General features: G+C 38.4%; 1 protein-coding gene across 2 annotated transcripts in view; it reads right to left on the bottom strand.

Moving 5' to 3' along the window:
* Window positions 1-22,344, bottom strand: part of POC1B (POC1 centriolar protein B) — an 88,650-nt gene that overhangs the window by 43,255 nt on the left and 23,051 nt on the right. For both annotated transcript variants that reach the window (XM_067559840.1, XM_067559841.1), the window contains 3 exons: window positions 22,122-22,255; window positions 20,966-21,034; window positions 12,094-12,246 (listed from right to left, as the gene is read on the bottom strand). In XM_067559840.1, the coding sequence (XP_067415941.1) occupies window positions 12,094-12,246; window positions 20,966-21,034; window positions 22,122-22,255 (356 nt within the window). The remainder of the gene's footprint in view (window positions 1-12,093; window positions 12,247-20,965; window positions 21,035-22,121; window positions 22,256-22,344) is intronic.

Raw genomic sequence — 22,344 nt, 5'->3', positions numbered from 1 at the left:
AATTTATATAAACTTGCCTATAAACCACAGCTTTAACAACCACCAAAACATATAGCCCATGTGACTACATAATCTTTGTGTTCTCACTTTTGTCCTACCCCTTCTCCATCCTTTTCCTTTTTTTTCTCCTCTTGCTACCCCTGTGATTCTTTTGGCCCCAGTCACACAAGCTGCTTCAGGCTGGTGGATCCTAACACCCATAAGGAGGCCCAGTGAAGTTAGCAAGGGTGTACACTGGAGCAAGGGGCCCACCTACATGAAGCAGCTTGCAGATCAGGATCTTAAAGTAAGTTTTTCTGGTTAGGGAATCTATCTTGTTTTTCTAAAGTGTTACGCATGTCTGTGGAGCTCTGTTTTTATACCATTTCCATCACCTTGTTATCTGAGCATCAAATCCTTTGATTTGTTCTTCAGTTCAAACATATTTAGTCCAAATATGTTCTTCCAGTCCAAACATTTGTACTGGATAAAAAGTAGAATAGTGTGCCATAGAGCTAAGAAATAGTAAATGAATTGCAAACCGAGTGTTCGGAATAGGGTACCTCTACAAACAAAGTATCTTACCGAATGTACCATATATATCACATACAGTAATGCAAGATTTACTGTATGACATAAGTTAATGTTTCAGCTCAGTTAATTAAAGCAATTTACAAAATACACTTAAAATATTGAGAGAATAAACTTTAGGAGTTAATCTGAATTTACACCTTTGTAAATGAGATCAAAATTTGGCCCCTTGACTGCAACTGCTCAACTAATCTCTCATCTCACAATTGCTTGTAGCACCTTTATTACATCCTCTCAAGGATCATTACAACATCATACGAGACAAACCACTTCCATGGTTTAATTTCAATTCCAGGGGCACACTATTCAATACAATCTTAGAGCAAATAAAATACAATAAGCAGCACACTTCAACACCTTTTACTTTTTCCAAGGGCTTTACAAACATTAGGGATATCTGCTGTGATTCACTAAGGAGTACTGCTGTCAGAAATTCAAAACTAGCATTTCAGCAAAGGACACAGAACTATTTTACAGAAGTTATAGCAAAAGGAAACTATTTCCCATGTCCAGGCAGATGCAACAATATTAAGCAAAGAAAATGAATCTGTATAGAGTGCATAATTTGCAGTTTTGTAAAAAAATTGATATTTGCATTCGTGCTCAAGTTGCATTTTAAAATTATCCTATTATACTTTAGTTAGACTACAGCTATCCTATTATACTTATGTTATAACTGTAAATTTTGAAATAACCACCCACAGACTTATTTATAAACTTTTTTCAGCAAAGATACTTAGAACTTGTCTACACACAAGTTGCACTAGTTTAACTAAAGGATGTAGTACTAATTTAAACTGGTGGAAGTTTGTGTATGACCATTCTACATTGGCTTAAATCTGATTTATATCTCACCGTTAGTGGCAAACTAACCCCATTGGTGTAAGAGTGTCAACGCACAAAGTTGCACCAGTTTAACTAAAGGTGCAGTGTTCCACCTATTTAGTTAAATTGGTGCAACATTGTTTAGAGCAAGCTCTTGACACAAAAAAGAATGAAAAACAAAGGCATCATTTTCTATTCTCTCTACAACTGTCATCAATGGCACCACTGCTTTTTACAGAGCGTGCTGTATGCGCCAATGAGTTCTTTGATGGCTGCTGAGTCCATGTACGAGTGACAGTCCCGTCCACAGGTAGGGCACACCTATGCATTAGCAATATTCCCAATTTGAGCAGCAGATTCCTTCCTCCTCTGAACATCAGTCATCACAACTCTTGATCCAATCCGCCTTGCAATGCCTCGCTCCATCTATAAGCTGACTCCACCAACCAGAGTGGCATTCTGCATGCCTTTCTCAATCACTCACAGAGATTCCAAAGAATACTAAGTCATCTTTGCAAGCATCCTGAAATCTGCGACAGTGGTCTGCCTTTCTTTCTAATCTAGACCCTTCGCAAACTTCAGAGTGCAGCACACTCTTCGGGATTCTGTAAGCCAGCATTTGCTTGACATGTCCAAGCCACCTGAGTCTTTTCTTCCTAATCAATGTTCCCATGAATGACATACCAACACGATTTAACATTTCCACATTTATCATCCTGTCTTGCCATCTTACTCGAAGAATTTTATCTGATATGAAAGCTGTTCAGCTTTTGGTATGTCTGGTGTAAATCGTCCATGTTTCTGAACCATATAGAAGAGTGAATAAAACACACCTCATAAATATGGATTTTCATGTTAATTGACAGCTTGTTATTGTTCCGGGCTCCATACTGCAAAAGACTAAAGTTCCTGGATGCTTTGCCGATTCTACTAGTAAGCCCAGCATAAAGATCTACATTGCTCTTAACAGTAGAGCCAAGTTAACAAAACTGGTCAACAATATCCAGATAAATACCATCTAAGGTGGTATCTGGAACTGGTGCTGAAGTGCTTTGATGCATGATAATAAACTTCTTCCAGCTTATTGCTAGACCAAATATTTTACATGAATCAGAAAACTTGGTAATTAGATGTTGTAGGGCATCAGCACTGTGAGCCATAAGGGCTGCATCATCTGTAAACAACAGATCCCTTATGATGATTTCCTTCATCTTTGTCTTAGCTCTGAACCTTGCGATGTTAAACAAACCTCCATCATGTCTAGTACTAAGACACACCTCTTGAACATCACAGAATGCATATTGAAGCAGGAATGAGAAGTAAATAATAAACAACGTGGAAGCCAGTGCACAGCCCTGCTTTACTCCATGAGTCAGACTCTTGGTTTAGCAATATATGTGGACAACAAAGCTTCTTCAGAACAATGTGAAGCCCTGACTGACTAACGGTGTCAAAGGCTTTTGTTAAATCTATAAAAGCCATGTAAAGTGGAATATGCTTCCCTCTGCACTTTTCCTGAAGTTGTCTTACAGAAAAGACATCTGGTCATGACGTTAAACTGCATTCTCCACTGCTCTTTGGACATTTCTTGGTTGAAGAACGACTAAGGAACCTTTCTCAACAAAAAAGGTGCTCACGCTGAAGCAATAGGCAGTTAGCAGCTCTAGTTAGGTTGCTCTCTGGCAGAACCTACAACACTTGTGTCACTGAATGTCCAGACTTGCCCTGGCCTTTGGATTCTCGTTCAGTGGTCTAAACAGAGGACAAACAGGTCTATAGGAGCTTCTGCTCCTCCATAACTCTGCCTAGGAGTATGCTCTGAAGGTCTTGGCAAGAAGGTTGCAGGGATTAGAGAGAGGTATCTACCAAGATTTCCAAGCAGCCCTGTTTAGGGGGCTTAGGGATGGCCTGCTTACCTCACATGAGCATGAGTCACACAACCATTGCCTCATTGTTTACATCCTGGCTCAATTGGTTTTATAAACAGAATTGCTTTTTGGAATATTTGGACTTTGACCTCTGGATATGACTTTGATCTGAATTTGGATTTGAGGGAAAAAGCTGTGCTGAGTATAAAGCTTGCATGTTTCAGAATTGATATCACAGCTCTTTCGGAAACTCGGCTGTCAGACACCGGCTTCATAAGGGAAACGGACTACACTATTTACTGGCATGGCAAACCTGAAGCAGTAAGGAGAGAGTATGGTATAGGTTTTGCTATCAGCAATGAACTTATGTCATCGTGTGAAGCTCTGATTGCAGTTTCCACAATTATCATGACAATTTGAACACAGAAGGGATTCATAAACCTCTTCAGTATCTATGCTCCAACTCCGCAGGCTAGTGATGAGGAAAAGGACAGCTTTAATCAACAGCTGGAAGAACTGATTGGTAGGATTCCACAGACTGAACCCATCCTACTACTTAGAGACTTCAATACAAGAGTTGGGTCCAATGCTGAGGTTTGTCTTGGGATTCTGGGTAGGCATGGCATTGGATGTATGGCTGACAATAGTCAGAGAGTTCTCAAGCTCTGTGCCAGCCAAGGAGACCAACACCTTCTTTGGTGTCACATCATGGAGACACCCTAGATTCAAGCACTGGCATTAGCTGGACTTCGTACTGACAAGACATACATATTTGAAAGTTATTTTGTATACATGATCCTTCTGAAGTGCAGACTGTGCCACAGACCACTCTCGTCTTCTACAAAGTGAAATGTTATGCTAAGAAGATCCATGGTAATAAAACTGCCATACAACCTCATACTGACTTATGCCAATTCAATTATCTTGTTAAGAAACAGCTTTTTAATGAAAAAGTAGCAAAGACATTCGGAATGAATGAAACTGCTTCAGATGCATGGAAAGCCCTAAACAGGTACAATGCAGCAATCTAGAATTTTGGAGAAGGTACTAAGAAAAATGTTGACTGTTTCGTAGACTATTTGGAGATACCTTTGCCACTCATTTAGAAGAAAAGATCTGCCCTGATCACCTACAAATCTACTCCTACTACTGATTCACTCAGCAACCTAAGAGAAGCTCATAAGGCTGTTCAAATAGCTTCTAAGAGGTGCACTCAAGAATTTTGGCTGTGTCTCTGTGACAGCTACCATCAGACGGCTGATGCAGGTGACAACAGACTGGTGTATGAGAGCATTAGAAAGGTCATTGTGCCAATAAAGAACAAGACAGCTCTGTTGAAATATCTGGATAGCAATATCGTAATGGATAAAGGGAAGCAACTGGAGAGGTAGGCTGAGCACTATGGAAAGATATACTCAAGGGAGACTGCAGTAGACCAGCATGTGCTAGATGAATTGGGTGGATTTGAAGTTATGACTTTGCTCGAAGCCAAACCTACACCGGAGGAACTTGAACAAAGCAGCAAAACGTTTCCCAACAACAAAGCTTCAGGATCTGATCGTTTACCTGCTGAAATCTACAAATATGCAAACAAAGATTTGTTACAAAGTTTGCATGAGGTATTGCTACTCTGTTACACAAGATTCAAAGGATGCTCATCCAACTCTATAAAAACAAAGGAGACAGAAGTGACTGTAATAACCACAGAGGTATATCTTTTCTAAACATCACAGGAAAAATCTTATGCTGTATTCTTTTACCTAGACTTCAAACATTAACTGAGAGAATCTTTCCTGAAAGCCAGTGTGGCTTCTATTCAGAAAGATCCACCATAGACCTGGTCTTCCACAACTGTAGTCCCCAGTAATATGTGAAGATACTTGTTTTCATCCATGCAAGCCACTAAAATCAAATATTTGGTGTTTTCCTTCACATGTTTTTTTCCCAAAGATAGTCACAGAACAGAACATATAGCTGTGCTACACAGTATGTAGAGCACGAAAATTCTGTAAAACAATTCCCTAGTCATTTACAGAGTACGGAAAACCATAAGCAATAGTCAGCATAGTCTGATAAAGCCAGTTGACAATAGAACCATAGTGCATGTAATATATTTGGATTTTAATAAAGCATTTATTACTGTATCATGACATTTTAATTAAAATTGGCTTAGATAAGAACTCAATCCAGTGGACAAAACCTGACTTGATAAGTGTAAACAAGAGACAACTATAAACATGAATGAGTATGAACTGCTGCTGTGAATGACAATGAATTACTGGCCCATAGAAAGAGCAAAAATGATTCAAGACCCTGGTGGTTAGGACACTTACCTACTATGTGAGAAACACAAGTTCAAATCCCTGCTTTACACTCAATGGAGCAGCTTCAACAGGACAGACTGAGAAAGATCCCCAGCAGAATATCCCATAGCCCGGTGGCTAGAGCACTCTCTTGTAATGTGGGAAATCCAAGTTCAAATCCCTTCTCCACATCTGGCAGAGGGGAAAATTAAACATGAGTCTCCCACATCCCAAAAGAGTACCCTAACCAAAGAGCTAAAGGTTATATAAGAGGCCTTCCTCCTCCTCGCCCTTTGGTTTTTCTGAAAATGCCTAAAATTAAAACAAAAAATGTTGAACATAATGAACCAAAATGTTTCATTTCAACCCAACTTGAAATTTTTTGACTTTTCCAATTTGCAGAAAAATTTTAAAAAATTTTGGTTTTTACACAAAAATATTTTTTCCCTTGATTCAGAGTTGCCAGGAAACTAAAAATTTCCATTATTCACCTAGCTATACTTAATAGGAGGAAGAAAGATGGGAAGTGATCAATCCTGAAAGAAACCTAGAAGTGATATTGGAAAGCCAACAGATACATGATAGGACTAAAGAGGGCAGCATGACTTAGGACTGTTCATGCAATAGCAGTCGCATCCTGGAACAGGAAGGTAATAGTCTCTCTGTATGAGAGTCTGCAATATGCTTTCTGGGCACATCAGAAAGATACTGACAAGGTGGAGAGAATTCAGAGAACAACAACAAAAATAGGGACTACAGAGCCAGTCTAAAAGATTAAAAAGAGAGCTAAATATGTATAGATAAAGAAAGAAAGTAAGGGGAAGGGGCATGAAACCATCTACAAATATTTGAAGGGTGTAAATACTGAGGTTATTTCATATAATACATATAAGCATAATTTGAAGCAATGGAACGAGGCTAAAAGAAAATATTTAAGGCTAATAAACATTTCCTGACATCAGTATGAACTAGGCTGTAGAATAGTCTCTCCCAGGGTATTGATGGAAATTTAATGTAACTTTAAAAAAAAAAAAAAAAAAAACAACCACCCACACCCACACCCAGAGAGAGACTGACCAAAACCCTAGAAAGTGTAGCATATTAAATAATCCCCCATTGACGGGAGATTGACTAGAGAATCTTCCTCAGTTAAAACAGTCAATTAGGTTATAATACTAAACATGTCCATTAGTTTTCTCTAATATTCCTTTAAAGATTATTAACCTTCAACCTATGCAATAAAAATAAGAACTTCTACAGAAACTTCCATTCAAATATCTCACAGCACTTTCTGAAAATTAATTATTAAAGGGAACTTGTTGGTATTAAAGTAGAGGATATCATCAGTAAATGAATGTAACAGCTGAAGAAAACGATGTATGCCGAGATTAGGTCATTTGCTCAAAATCACAGGGAAAATGTATGGCAGAAAAATTACCAGAATCAGGGTCTATTGTCTCCTAGTCCTGTGCTTTAACCACATGACTGTCATCCTGCTGATTTCCATTAACTGGTTTGGAGAGATTAAATATAAAAATATGTTACACAGTATAGTTTTACAGTTTGTGATTTTGTGCTGGGCTGAAGTCCTCAAGGTAAACTAAGAAGATATTCTCTGATTTTTACTGCCATCTAGTGTGGAAGAGTAGTCTGTTCATCTAAGAAAAATGCTGATTTAAAATTACACTGAAAACTTAAATGTGCAACTCGATAAGGAAAACATATTCATATTCATAATATGAACACCACAGACTTAAATATAATGTAATACCACATTCAAGTTTGAACATTTTTTAAAGTGATGTACTAGTTCAAATTTCCATCCATTTTAAATCCTTGACCACATACTGCAGATTAAATTAAGCAGAAATATAGAAAGTTAAAAAACATAGCTCTTAGTATCTGGCAGACTGGTGCACAAAACTTAACATATTACACTACAACTGTTCTCCTGAATAATTAAACCTAAAGCAAGCCTTCACTCCAGATAAATAATACACAAATTAAATTTTCACTGAAAATCAATTAAAAAACATATGGCTGGAAAGACAAGAAGTCCCTTATGTCCAGAATATGTTCTTCCTTTTAAAAATTTTACTGTAAATCTAAACCAGTTTTGTAATGTGTAGATTTGAATCTTGTCCTTTTATTTAGTGTTTTCCACTTTAATTCTATATTTTATTATGTTTAATGACTAGGCATGTTAAAATTTTATTTGGTTACTCCCAGTGCCCTGAGTATTCCATTCAAATTCCATGGCAAGAATGCCTAAATTATACAGCAATGTTAATTTACTCTGTAGTCAAAATCTTTTTCTTTCCTATCCCCTTACGCCTAGAAAAACATTAAACTGAAATTTAGGGTTTAAGATATTCAGATGCAAAATAAATCAATGCTTATTTTCAAATACGGTAAACTAGCTCCAATTTGTGGGCCTCAGCTTCTGAAGAGCTGTCTAGGTGGCCTATATCAGAACCTTTTTGTCCACATTTATGCCAAGGAAGCAAGTAGCTTGCAGCTGGCTTCAGCAACTCACTTCTCTAGGCCTTGACTTCTGTGTTATTCTCTAGGTAGCTCAAACTACATTTCTGATTTTCCCTGCCCACAGCCTGCAAACTGGACTCCAGTGCTGGCTCCCTAACTTCCTGCTGCCTGGCTCCATAGACCTATAGTCTGATCCATTATGACAGATTCTTAAATAGTTTTGCTTATAAACATGGAGGGAGTGTCACCTGTAATCCAATTAATTCCCCCTGTGGGGAAACTGTGTAACAAGAGGCAGCAAAAACCAGGTCCCTGAAGGACAGGGATACAGAAAATAAAGTATCAGGTGCTTGCCATCAACCAAAATGGTAAATTTTATGGCATATTTGGAAAATGCTAATATCTGAAGCTACATAACCGAGATATCTTGATTAAGATGAATGAGACAATTCACACCTCTCAGAGCTATTATTTCAGTCTCTCTGTTAACACAGGAAGACAGCACTAGATATATTCAAACTTTATACACATTTTCAAGACTATGGCCTTATCCACACTTGAAAAATAAGTCAACCTAACATAGATCAATTTACAGCCTCCACTGTAATTACACTGGTGGCTGATGTCCACACTGCCATCCTTGGGTCGTCCTCACCACAAGCACTTCCATCGACTGAAGAGGGGCAGTGTGGGGACCTGAGAGCTCTCAGTTCCATTGCAGGGAGCCCGGATCCCCACAGGTTCCCGAACTCCCTGCGAGCTGCTGCCCCCACCCCCCGTTCCTACTGGGAGTCAGGGGAAGCCCCCTGGGGCGTCTCCCCTCCCCATTCCCCACTCTTCACCAGAACCAGACATCCTTGTCAATTTCACAGCTCAGCATCCCCCCCCCCATGAAATTGACAAGGCAGTCATGGCTCCTTGTGGGAACAGGTGGAGAAGCACCTGGGCTTCTTGTGGCACTCCCAGCTGACAGTGGGAACCAGCTGTCCGGGCTTTCAGCAGCCTGGGCTTCTCACCTACTCCTAGCCTAGAGATGGGGCACAGCTGCTCAGCTCTCCTGGGGGCTTTCTTGTCAATTTCACCACTCCAGTGGAGCATGAAATTGACAAAAATGACAACTCCACAGCCAATATAAGGGGATGCAGTGTCTACAATGACACTACGTCACCCTAACTAAGTTGAGGTAGAACTTGCACCTCTCGTTGGTGTGGTTTTATTTTTTCGAAAAAACAAGGCAGTTGCGTTGGTGGGGGGTTGATTGCAGTGCATACACCACCTCTGTTTTGTCGACCAGGTCTAAGTCTACACTGGGTTAAAAAACCCGAGACACTGAACCTATGTTTACATTGACGGCGCCACTGGATCAATTCTGGGGGATCGATTGAACGGCAGTGGAGACGCGCTCAATTGATCCGGAAGTTGACACGGCTAATCCACTCCTGCCAAAAAAAGTAACACTGCATTGACAGAAGGTCATTTCCCGTCAGCACAATGTAGTGGGGACGCTGCGGTAGGTAGAAGTTAGGAAGTCGACAGGAAATACCCAATGTATTTTTTTTAAATGAAAGCTTATGTTTGAGAACACTATTCTGCAGCTGCAGAATACTTGGAGCTCTGGTTACTCCTAATCTCCAACATCAGACTGATCATTGTAAATGACTTTAATTTATGGAATTGTAAAGTTTTATAAGCGATAAAGATGGAATTCAGTGCTGTGCATTTAGACATATAATGGGGCTGAATTTTAAATAGGACTGGATACATTCCTCACTAGTTGTGATCATATATTATTATGCTAGCTACCAGTTAAATTTTAAAAAGCAGACTGATCATCTGGAGCATTCAGAAAGATGCCTTCATTGTCTACAATACACATTCATCAAGGTGCAGTTTGAATGTACTCACACCTTTCCTGGAAACTTCAGGTTTCTGTCACTACAGGAGGTAGAATATCACACTAGATGGACAAATTATAGCAGTCCCTAATGTTAATAAAATTGTGCAACAAATTATTTTGTTTAAAAACATTTTGTCTGAGTTCTGTATTCCTTGATTCCTACACATACATTACTGCAGTTTTAAGGCATATCTACATTAGAGTGGTTGCAATCCCACAACTATGGCACTGCAGCTATGCTTCTGTAGTGTAGACTCCTCCTGCATTGACAGAAGGGGCTTTTCCATAGATGTAGGTAATCCACTTCTCTGAAAGAAGGTACCTAGGTCAATGGAAAAATTCTTTCATCGACTTAGCTGCACCTGCAATGGAGGGTAGGTCAACCTAACTATGTCACACAGGGCACAACATTTTTCACAGCACTGTAGTTAGATGCATCTAATTTTTAGGTGTTGGTCAGGCCTTAGGGTTCATATTTTTTTTCCTAAGGCAATTATAGAGGTGTCCAGGTCTCTTTCTTTACACATTTTGTAATAATATATTCAACCCTTCTTGACTATTGCTAGATTGCAGTTCTGTCTCTGTAAAAGCTTGACAGGTCATGCATTCTTGTATAACTACCAGTTAAAATGGATTACTCTACTTGTGATTTTGCCCTTAATGCTTGTATATAGTCTATGAAAACACAAAAAACAGTTCTTAGGGCCTCAACGCGGTACAATGCTTCATTTTAAATATATATATAAACCTCAGATTTAGTTAAGGACTAACTTTCCCACCTGCCATCCCACATAAATGATAGCTTTGATAAAAAATAAACAAATGATAAGCAACTATCCATTTTGTTTAACACCTCTATTTACTTGCACACCGGAGATATGGATTACTAGGAGGATTAAGTATGGGACAGAGAATGCTGTATCTTCCAGGTTGTTTATTCAGTTTAGAAAACTTTTTTTCTGAGCCATGCAAACTGAACACGGGAGCAAAGTCAAATTACTAGTGCATGAGCAGTGAACTCTACCCAACTGAGGTGCTTCAATTACACCTTAATTGTACCTACTATATAATACACTTAACTTGGAAGCAAGGTTTATGGTAATGCATACTCAGAAAAGGACACAGCTTGACTTTCACATCTTCGACTTAGTTTGAAAGTCTGAATGTTCTTAAAAAAAAGAATATTCTTTCACATATAAACTGAACATATTGGGTCTGGAAATCTTCAGAGATGGTAAATGCTTTTGCTACCAAATGCCATCTGAAAAGATTTAGCTATTATTTGGTCATTCCAAATTTTAAGGCAACATCCAGCTATCATCGGCATTATTGGCTGTTACTTTGATGATTTATCAAAGACCATTTATTTCATATTAGACAGTTGGAGAGAAGTTACTGTCTCTCTTTCATTATTAATCTGTTGGTGACATAGTAACATTATTCCATGAGCACAATTAAGGAATGAGACATTAAAATTACCAAAGTCATTACTGGTCACCTATCTATGTTTGCTGACAGAATTTGTCATATTTTTTCTTTGTGCTACAATGCTGAGGTCACTGCTTCTTAATAGCACAACTACCTGATAATAAACATGAGGGCCAACAAAGTGAAGCACCACAAACTTTCAAGTATAATTAGTGCAAACAAGGAATGCCAAGGGACAGCATTCTGCACTTAATTTACTCAAAAGAACACAAAGTCTGTATCCAAAATACAGACCCAAATCTTCCTCACTACGATCAAGAAATTTGCAGGAGGAAAAAATGGATCAAGCCATATCTGATAATTTACTTTAAACAATTCTTAATCTTTGCAGTATAAATTGTTTTAGGTTTCATTAATGAGAGGGAATAATGTCTGAATTACAATAATCATAAGTCTCATTTTCATTAAATGAAAATGAAGATATCAATAACTTTTAGAAAAGCTAATAAACATATTTCAATAATTTTGGTGTCTTTGGTTCTAAATTTTATATTCTTTGAAACAAAAAAAATGTGGTTACTAAGTTACAAGAAACTGCTTAGCCACTGCATCATCTGGTGCCACACAAACCTCATTTCAGTTTATGTGGTATTTTGACAGCCAATGTAGCTTAGAGAGAGAAACTGTAAATATTAGTATGTGTAATCATGGAACTTACCTCAATTGACTGAGATTTCCCATCATGGGAATGAGGTGATCTTGGATAAATATCAAGAAGGTGAGGTGGGTCATCAGTATGTATTCTTTTAATATGTTGTTTAAGAACTTCTTTATAGTTAAATGTATCAAAATTGGTCTTCCACAGTAATACCTGTAAAACAATCATCAACCTTATTAAAATTTAATTGTGTTTTTACTAAGGAAAATAACTATTCAAAAAGAAAGCTACAAGAACTTGATTTTCAAAAAGTAATGGTGCAAATCTACTGCTTTCCAAATTGCAAAACAAAAGCTATGGGCAATTTCCATAAAGAACCTACAATATCATTTTAAAAGTAAACACTGTTTAAAATAACAACGGTTGATGATTCAATGTTATGAATTTTACTTTCAGCCTATTATAAAATCCAAAACATAACTGTTCTGAGATATTCTGTTGTTTGCAGTTATCCACAGCATTGGGGTACCATTAAAAACTAAATATGAAAGCCCAAAAATACAAGCACCTCAACATTTGTAACAGGAAAAAAAAAACTAACAAGACTTGGCAATATAAAAACATAAGGTTTTGGACTTTGAATCAAAATATATATATATATAAAGGTTTGTCCCCTGACAAACTATCTATGCTAACACAAGATAAAGAAATGTTATAGTATGTGCTCCAGCCTTCCACCCCATTCTGATAGATGAAAGGGTAAAATAGGTTAACATACATATATTGAACTAGAAAATGAAGGATTGTTAAATAAGATTAAAAGCTTTGATAGTAATCGGGAACGTAGAAAGGTACAAAGGCCTAAGTGAACAAGGCCCAAACTGTAGAAACACCGGACCAGAAGCTGAAGGACAGGACTGAAGAACCAGACCAGGAGATCAGAGGAAGTGATGACCAACATGGAAGAAGGAGAAAGGTCTTCCCAATGTCCCAGAATGTGGTAACTTGAGTTGTTTACCAATTCCATCTTGTCTGTTGTTACTGTCTGGCATAAATATATATTTTAGACACTATAAGTAAAATAGTACTTATAATAATTTTGTCTGAAATTGTATAAAGGAAAAAACGGATTAATCCTAAACTGGGTAGACTTGTGACTCAATGTCCCCACTGTAGTCCCCATCAATGCCAGAAGGGACCATCACATAACACAAGATGTAGGACTTCCCTGACTTAATAACTGTTTTAACTAAAGCATATCTTAGAAAAACATCCAATCTTGATTTAAAAATTGACAGTGATGGAGAATCCACCACAGTCCTTGGTGGATTGTTCCAATAGTTAATTACCATCACTATTTAAAAAATTCACTTTATTTCTAGTCTGAATTTTTCCTAGTTTCAACTTCCAAGCATTCAATCTTATTATATATTTCTCTTCAAGACTGAAGAGCCCTCTATTATCAAATGTCTATTTCCCATGTAAGTACTTATAGACTATGATCAAATCACCTCAACCTTCTTTTTAATAAGCCAAACAGATTGAGATCCTTGAGTCTTTTCCTATAGACACATTTTCCAATTCTTTAGTCAGTAGAGGTCTCGTCTCTGAGCACTCTGATTTTTCAACATATTTCTTGAATTTTAAACACCAGAACTGGACACAATATTCTATCGGCTGTCCCATCAGAGCCAAATACAAAGAAAATAGAACCTCTCTGTTCCTACTCAATATTTCACCATTCACGCACCCTAGAATCGTGTTAGCCCTTTTGGCCACGGCATCGTACTAAGAACCCATGTTCACCTGATCATCCACCATGATTCCGAAGTCGTTTTCAGAATCATTGCTTCGCAGGGTAGAGCTCCCATTCTGTAAGTATGACCTACAATCTTTCTAAAATGTATTACCTTACATTTGGCCACACAAATGCATTTTTGATTGCATCCAGCTTGCCAAGCAATCCAGATCCCTCTGTATCAGTGACTTGTCCTCTTTATTATTTACAACTCCCCTAATCTTTGTGTCACCTGTAAACCTGATTAGTAGGATTTTATGTTTTCTTACAGGTTGTTGATGAAAATTAAATATCATAGGGCCAAGTATCAATCCCTGGAGGACCCCATTAGAAAACACAGCTCAGTGATGATTCCCCATTTACAATTACATTTTGAGACCCACCAGGTACTTTAGTTTTTAATCCATTTAATATGGGTCATGTTAATTTTGTATTGTTCTAGTTTTTTAATCAAAATGCCATGTGGTACCAAATCAAATGTCTGTTTCCTTATAATTTCTTTAGTGGAAGGACAGTATGTAGGACTACAGGCCTATTTTGGGCCTGAGACATTGTTTTAAGCTGGGTTTGGATATTAGCATGAGTGATAGGCCCAGAGCATGCGACCAAAAAGAATGAGATCATAAGAAAGGAGGACTGTTTGTATTAAACATATAATGAATCCTGAAATACCAATGTTATCTTATTCAAGGGTTAGGTGGAAGTAAGAGAAATAAAGAAAACAGATAATCGAGTGCCAAGTGGAGGGTTCAGCCCAAAAATTCCTTCCTTTGGCTTTAGCCAAGGTCCAGTAACCAGCAATGATATCATCTGTTTATTATAGTGTATAAAAGCAAGGTTCTTTTGGAAGTCTTTGAGAGAGGTTTTCCTTACCCCTCTGGAGTCATGATGGGAAGGTATCACCCAGGCCTGATCCTGTTGTAAGTATTTTGGCCAATGCTTATAACTGGACTGTTGCTAGGATACAGAGTACATGTGTGTATATGGTTATGTCGGTATTTTGGATATAACCAACACCGACTGGAATCTGGAGTAAGAAAGAAATGTTTGTGTGGAAAAAGAATCATCATGGCAAATCTTAATTCATCTATTGGGAAAATTATTTCTAACATGCCCCTTAAAAAAAACCTGACAATTATGAAGCTTCTCTCCAAATTAAGACAGACTGGCAATGAGAAGACACACTATACTGCCCTGTTCACATGTTCATTTTATAGCTGCTTGACTGTCTAGTCAAAAATTATTTGTTACAGTCATGACAGATAATACAAGGAAAACAGTATTTTTGTTTGTGGGAAGGAAATTATAATATCTGTGTGTATAGTAGGAAGAGAGGAAAAAAAGGGTTGATAGAAATTCAGTAATGTTAACTATTTACCTACAATCTTGACTGGGGGCTTTCATAGAACATGCTCTTATCAGAGGAAGGGTACAGAGAATGCTCACATTACTTGCTGAATTTTGTAAGAAAGACTACAGTAGTTTTTGGGCAGTTCAATCTTTATTACATTTCCAAATAACTGGATTGTTATGGTTACTTTTGGCTGTTAAAAGCTGCATTACAAGATTGTTTCAAGCCTCACATCTTCCATATGGCTGTTATTTGAATGGAAATCTAAAGTGTTAACTGTACAAAACATTCGGAAAGCTCTGGTCATAGAAGGTAATGTATTCCCTATGTAATTTTTCCATGTCACAGCTTCTTGGGGTGGCCTCTTGTGGGGCCTCAGCTTCACCTGACTGCCCCCCATTAGTTTGCTGCCAGTGAGGTCAGTGTTTGGACTCTCACACGCCTTAAAGTCTATCAGTCTATCACTTCCTAGGCTTGTCATCTCTGCCAGTCTCCTGCCTGTTTTCTTGAAGGCAGCCTGGTGCAGAGTTGTCACCAGTTTGCTACCCCAGGCCTGTCTGCCTCCCCTTCTTTCTCTGCCCTCTTCCCTTTATAGGGGACCCTATTTCCTTTATTGGCTGCAGCTGTGGCTGCCTGCCTCCATGATTGGCAGCTCTGGCAGTTGCAAGGGATTGTGATCAAGCTGCTTGCTTGTAAACAGAAGGGACTCTTGTCCCCCCTCTGTCTATGTTCACTATTGGGTTTCTAGACCCCATTACATTCCCGCTTTCATCTCTGTGGGTCATCACTCAATTTGACTATGTCATTCTCTCTTCTTCCTAGAAAAAATTTGGTTAGCTCTGTTCATGTGAATAACTACAGCCTACTACTCTTAAAAGAAAAAAAAATGGAAGGTTCCAGGCTCTGTTGTGCCAAATTTTAAAGATTAAGACATACTACTGTAAACTGTAGCAAAACACACCAAGAAAATGATATCCTGATAGAATTATGAGTGGGAAAGGAAGAGAGCTCTTTGTAAGTAAAAACAAGGTAAAATAGGATTGACAGGTAGATTTTATACAATTTGGAGTGCAATAGCCAACATGATATGAAATAAGTTCTGATGGAAAATCTTCACAAAAATGCCGTGCAATACCAACCCCAAAATCAAAGACGTTGCACAAAATATGTGTGTGTGTTATGCAGGATTCCCTTGTATTAAAGTAAATTCTCTTTTAACTGAAAATATCTACAATGCAGTGATTTATCCAAAAGTTACAAAATATTTTTAAAAACCTTGAAGAGCAGCACAGCCAGAGATGCCAGTACTATAATATCTTGAAGACAGACAGCTATAAAGAACACACTATGTCATGTGGGGGTAGAGGGGGCAGTAGGATTTCAAGGTCGCATGAAAAACCCTGATGCAAAAGTATGACTCAGTCACGCTTAAGCATTTTAGAAGAAAAGAAAAAAAAATCCCAAACAAATCCCATATAGACTGGAAAGGTAAGCAAGGGACATCTGAGTGAGCTTTATCTATTCTATGTAATCTGGCAAAATAATCCACTTCATGATGACAAATTTTAGACAACGTTTCTGGTCTATTTTCTTTATGTAAAGTAGCTTTTTCAACAGATAGAAAATGTTACTAGGTCTCCTAAGGAATTACTACAGGGAAATCTGTGTCCTTTATGTCCATCAATCAGTGCTACTAACTCTAGCTTTTTAACTAAAAAGACTTAATAAGCCTTACCTCAAGACATCCTGTAAAATGAATACATTTAGTGTAGAGATTATTAGAGTAGCACTATAGCAGTTCCATAAAATTGAGTTGAGATTTCAACTTAGACCAGGAATTAAAAAACTCTTGTATGAATTATAGAGGGGTCACTAGCTGGCCGGCATGCCCCCTTCCCCCTCCACAGCTGAGCATAATTTAGCAGCCTCTGACTCTGATGCACCCATCCCTGCTCACTCTAAGCCTGAGGTGGCTTGCACCCCTTTTCATGACTCAGCCCTCTGGTCAGGTCATCTATAGACCTATTTTTCCCAGGGTAATAAAAAGACTCCAGTAATGCAGAAGTCTAATGATCCAGCAGCCCCACTGTAGGCTTGATAACCCTTGGGGATCAGTAGAGGAAACCAGGCCTTCCCTCTTCTCTGGGTTCTGGCCCAGGGACTCTATTAAGCAGCTGAAGTCTTTTTCCATAGACTCTCTGCTGTTTCCCTGTGCCCACTTCCTGCCTACAGGCTGATGCAAAGTCCCCTTGGGCTCTCTGACAGCATGCAGCCCATTGCACCATGAGCCTTCTCCAACTGTTTGGGAAGTATCTCCCATTTTAAAAATTCTTTTTCCTGGGAGTTCTCCTCCCTATTCCCTGGGTGCTTTTTCTTCTATTCTGAAGGTTCCTCTCCCTAGGAAGAGCCTTTTATTTCAGCTGTTGATGGTCAGCCACTTAGTCACATCTTAGGAAGCAACTGTTCTGTCCATTAATCCCTTCCTGGCTGTTACAGTGGAGGGTTTATATGCCCCATCCCAGAATAGTATATATTGTATCCTTCCCAGAACAGCACTTATTCTTTTTAGTAAGAAACAAGCTTCTGAGAATTTCCATGTAAATTTGTTCATTCATTTATGAATTATAATTATTTTACAATGAGCCATTTAAGAATTGTTTTTGCTAACTCTTTTGGCTCCTTCATGCAAATTAATTTCTAATTTTTTTCAGATCTGAAGTCTGACTCACTTCTCATGTACAGCAAAATTTAAAGGTACAGGCTACTTAATTTTTTTTTTTTTTTAATTAACATTGTTAGTCTTAACCATTTCTACTTACATAAGTGAGTATTTTTGTCACTGAAAATATGTTCGAGAAGCTGTGGATTAAAAAAGTTTCTAACCATCATCAGTGTGAACAGGTAATAGCTCCAAGAGATGCAAACTGCCCCATTTATCTTCTTGCGAAGTCTGGATAAACAAAAGCATTGTGCTCTTTGAAAGGTAGGCTCATAAGGACTTTTTGTCTTTTGAAGACTACGATGCTTACCATAGCAGTTCCATTATTCCAGTGTTTGGTATACTTTTTCCACCTCAAAACCGCAGTCTTTAATTAGTACATCGTAATGTGAAAAAGTATTTGCATGAGTTTGGTATGATTTTCTTTTTCTGTGCTCAAATATTTTAGTTGTTATATCTAGCGTCAGTTTCATAATAATTTTGTTTACTGACTAGACTTTCTGAAAATCTTTTATATTTCAGGTTTCAATCTTTTTGCTAGCAAAATTCTCCAATATCAAAATCCTTGCTTCAGTTTAAGTTGATCTCTCTTCAATATTTGCTAGTCTTTTGATTGTTTGTTGCAATTCCTTGTGATGTCAGCATATCAGCAATTTTTTTATGTTCTTTGAGTTTCCCCAAGTCATTTCTAGAAAATATACCATGTGAAGCAACATCTCTGGTTCTTTGCATCTGATTTCTCTTGAGGAGTAAGACAATGGTCTCTTTTTTCTAATACTACCCGAGTCTTTAGTTTGAACTTTATTCCTTCAAGCTGTGTTTTCTATTAGTTATTCAGTATAATTTCACCCTCTTTTCCCCCCCAACAAAATATACTACCAAAACATAAAATGTATTCGTAGTAACTCCTTGGAGACTCACTTCCACAAAGCAGTTCCCTGGGTCTGCATCATGGAATCCCATGGGCTTTATGTTCTCATAATAGATTTTGTTCTTTTTTGTTTCCACACAATACTGAGGAAGGATTTTACAGACTATAAAATTCTAATCCAAGTGGTAGATAATTTCTCTCTTCCTTAATTGTGCCCCTTTATTCTCTTAACATGTAAAAGTCCTGGAGAAGCAGCTCTTTGCCTTCCTCTGTTGCATGGTGCACGGGTCACTTGTGGGTGGATTCTCTGTACTGTTGCATGGTGCACGGGTCACTTGTGGGTGGATTCTCTGTACCTTGAAGTCTTTTAACCATGATTTGAGGACTTCAATAACTCAGTCATAGACTAGGGTCTATTACAGGAGTGGATGGGTGAGATTCTGTGGCCTGCGTTGTGCAGGAAGTCAGACTAGATGATTATATTGGTTCCTTCTGACCTTGAAATCTATGGATATGACTACACTGCCGAGGGAAGTCGATTTTAAATCGACTTTTACCCGCCGAATTTTAGAAATCGCAGGCGCGTGATCACACCACACCCATTATGTCGGGGTATTGCGTCCTCACTAGCTGTGCTTGGGTCAACAATCAAAGCAATGCATCGTGGGTAGCTATCCCACAGTGCAACTAGATGCGGAGGCTTTTAGAAAGGTTGTCATCCTCCCATGATGCATTGTGCTCCCCTCCTCTCCCTTCTTGTCCCAAACAAACGGACAAATGCTTTTTTGTGCTGTTTTTCAAAACCCTTCAGTCTCTGCCATGCGCACACCATTGCCAGAGACTCATGGAGCCCGCTCAGCTCTGCACTATCATTGTGAGCATCAAAAACACCTCACAACTTATCCTGTACTTTTAAGACCAAGACAGGAGCCACAGTGTGGAAAATTGGGATGTTACTGAGGCCGCCCTGCTACAAGCCATAGAGCGAAACAATTCCCATTTGCTGCAGGCTGTCACACAGCATCTTCAGTCGGTGGAGCACCACTTCTAGTCCCGGTAAACAAGCACTAACTGGTGGGACTGCATCGTTATGAAGGTGTGGGATGATGATCAGTGGCTGCAGAACTTTTGTATGCGAAAGGCCACTTTCCTTGAACTTTGTGCAGAGCTGTCCCCAGCTCTGAAGAGTATGAATACTCACTTGAAACAAGCTCTGACAGTGGAGAAGTGAGTGGCCATCGCTCGGTGGAAGCTAGGAACCCCAGACTGCTACCGGTCAGTTGAGAATCAATTTGGAGTCGGTAAATCCACTGTGGGAGCTGCTGTGATGCAAGTGTAACGGGCCATGAATAGACTTTTGCTAAGAAGGGTAGTGACTTTGGGAAACATGCAGGACACAGTGGACAGGTTTACCACTATGGGGTTCCCAAACTGATAGATGGCACGCATATCCCTATATTAGCACCAGACCACCTTGCCACAGACTACATAAACTGGAAGGGATACTTCTCAATGATGTTGCAGGCCCTAGTGGATCACAGGAGACATTTCACCGACATCAGTGTGGCGTGGTCTGGAAAGGTGCATGATGCGTGCATCTTTAGGAACTCAAGTCTGTTAAAAAAGATGCAAGTGGGCACTTTCTTCCCTGACCAAAAAATAAATATTGGCGATGTTGCAATGCCAATAGTGATCCAGGGGGATCCTGCCTACCCCTTGCTCCCCTGCCTGATGAAGCCCTACATTGGGCAGCTGGACAGCAAGAAGGAGCATTTCAATGGTGCGAGGGTGCGGGATGGGACGAGAAGGAACAGAACTGATAGAGATGTACATTATTGTTGTTCATTCCAAATACGGGTTTTCAAAGCTTCCCTAAGGCGCAATGCTCCATGGTTGGCTCTTAGCATAGCAGTGGAATCTGGCTGCTCAAAATTAGCAGCCAGTGTATCAGGCTCCACGACCCAACCCAAGGAAAATAAATGTAATTTTATTGCACAAAACAAAAATAGTATAAGATATCACAAATTAAACTTATATAATCCAATCTAGAAACAATTACTAAAAAACATGCAACAGAAATCAAATAAGTCTACTGTAATTGTCATGTTTCAGAATAATTTAACACATTCACTCACTGTAACAAATACTGAAAGAATAATTGTTTTATATAGAACCTCAAGTTTTTAAACAAACCTGAGCATCAGCTCCACCAGATGCAAATTTTTCCCCACCTTTGGAAAAGGCCACAGAAAGCACAGGGCCCTGTAAAATTAAAAGCATGCTCATTAATATGAAAAATTAATTTATTTCTAATACAGTCTCTCTCTTTACATTGAAATATAGGCAGACTTCTATTGTTCCACAGTACTCCAGAACAGTAACACCTTTCTAATGTTAATGAATAAGACAGAGAAGATGGATGAGGTAATATTTAGTGGACCACCTTCTGTTCATGAAAGAACCAAGCTTTCAAACTTTCTGAAGAAGGAGTGCTGTGCAGCTCAGAAGCTTGTCTCTTTCACCAGCAGAAGTTGGTCCAATAAAAGATATTACCTCACCTATCTTGTTGTTCTAATATCGTGGGACCAACATGGCTACAACAACATTGCAAACAATTAATAAAAAACAGTCCAATTGCAAAGATGATTTCTACAAAATTAGGGTTGAGTGAAAGATGAATACTGCAAATCACAGGAAAATATTAGGTCATGATTATTGCCATATTACCTGCCATAGTGTTGCCATATTAAATGTGTCATCATATTGCCATAACAACACTGTATTTCCTATATCTGTTACAGTATTTATGAAAATATTTATTTTAATATATATTTGATATTTTTATTGTTAATAATTCAATCAGAAAGTAGGGTTTGCTGAATGCATTCAGGAGGAAGAGAGAAAAGGAGAGTGGTGATAATTTTAAGAAGAATCTCTTGACACACACACCTGTATTAACTACAGAAGGTTTACAGAGCACGTGTACTTATCTAGTAGATGAGCAACTAATCTGAGAATTACTGAAGAACATAACCTTCTTGATTTCAGATATTAATTCATTATGAAAACTGTTATTCAGCATTAAGCATATATATAGTAATTGTATAACTAACTGTCACTAAAGGTTATGCAATTTCTGTCAACTTGTGACAAGCTGCATTACTGTGAGACTGTTTTCCTTTGGAAATGTCGTGCATTGGCAAAATAACTGCCTTCATTAGTACACTATGTACGTGTAAATGCATGGTGCACTATGATAGCAGTTATTTCTCTAATATTAAACAAATACAGATGTGATAAAATCCACTAGCACTTCAGTTTAAAAAGAACAGCTACAGTACTGCTATACCTTGTGTCCATGAAGAGTATATATAAGTCTTCCTTCTAAGAGATCCATAATTTTAAGGGTACCATCAGTAGAGGCAGTGATGAGATAGTTACCAGAAGGATGGAATGATAGACAATTAACTCCTGCTCTGTGAACTAATTTACATAAAACAAAATTCAGACATTGATACTATTGGAAATAAAATCTACATTTTCTATAGTAGTTGCTTTCTATTGCCCAAAAC

This window comes from Emydura macquarii, unplaced genomic scaffold (genome assembly GCF_026122565.2).
Source record: "Emydura macquarii macquarii isolate MOO-44397 ecotype Brisbane River unplaced genomic scaffold, CSIRO-AGI_Emac_v2 contig_2205, whole genome shotgun sequence".
In the NCBI taxonomy this organism is placed as follows: Eukaryota; Metazoa; Chordata; order Testudines; family Chelidae; genus Emydura; species Emydura macquarii.
The sequence above is the reverse complement of the archived record's forward strand: the minus strand, read 5'-3'. Positions and strand labels throughout refer to the sequence as shown.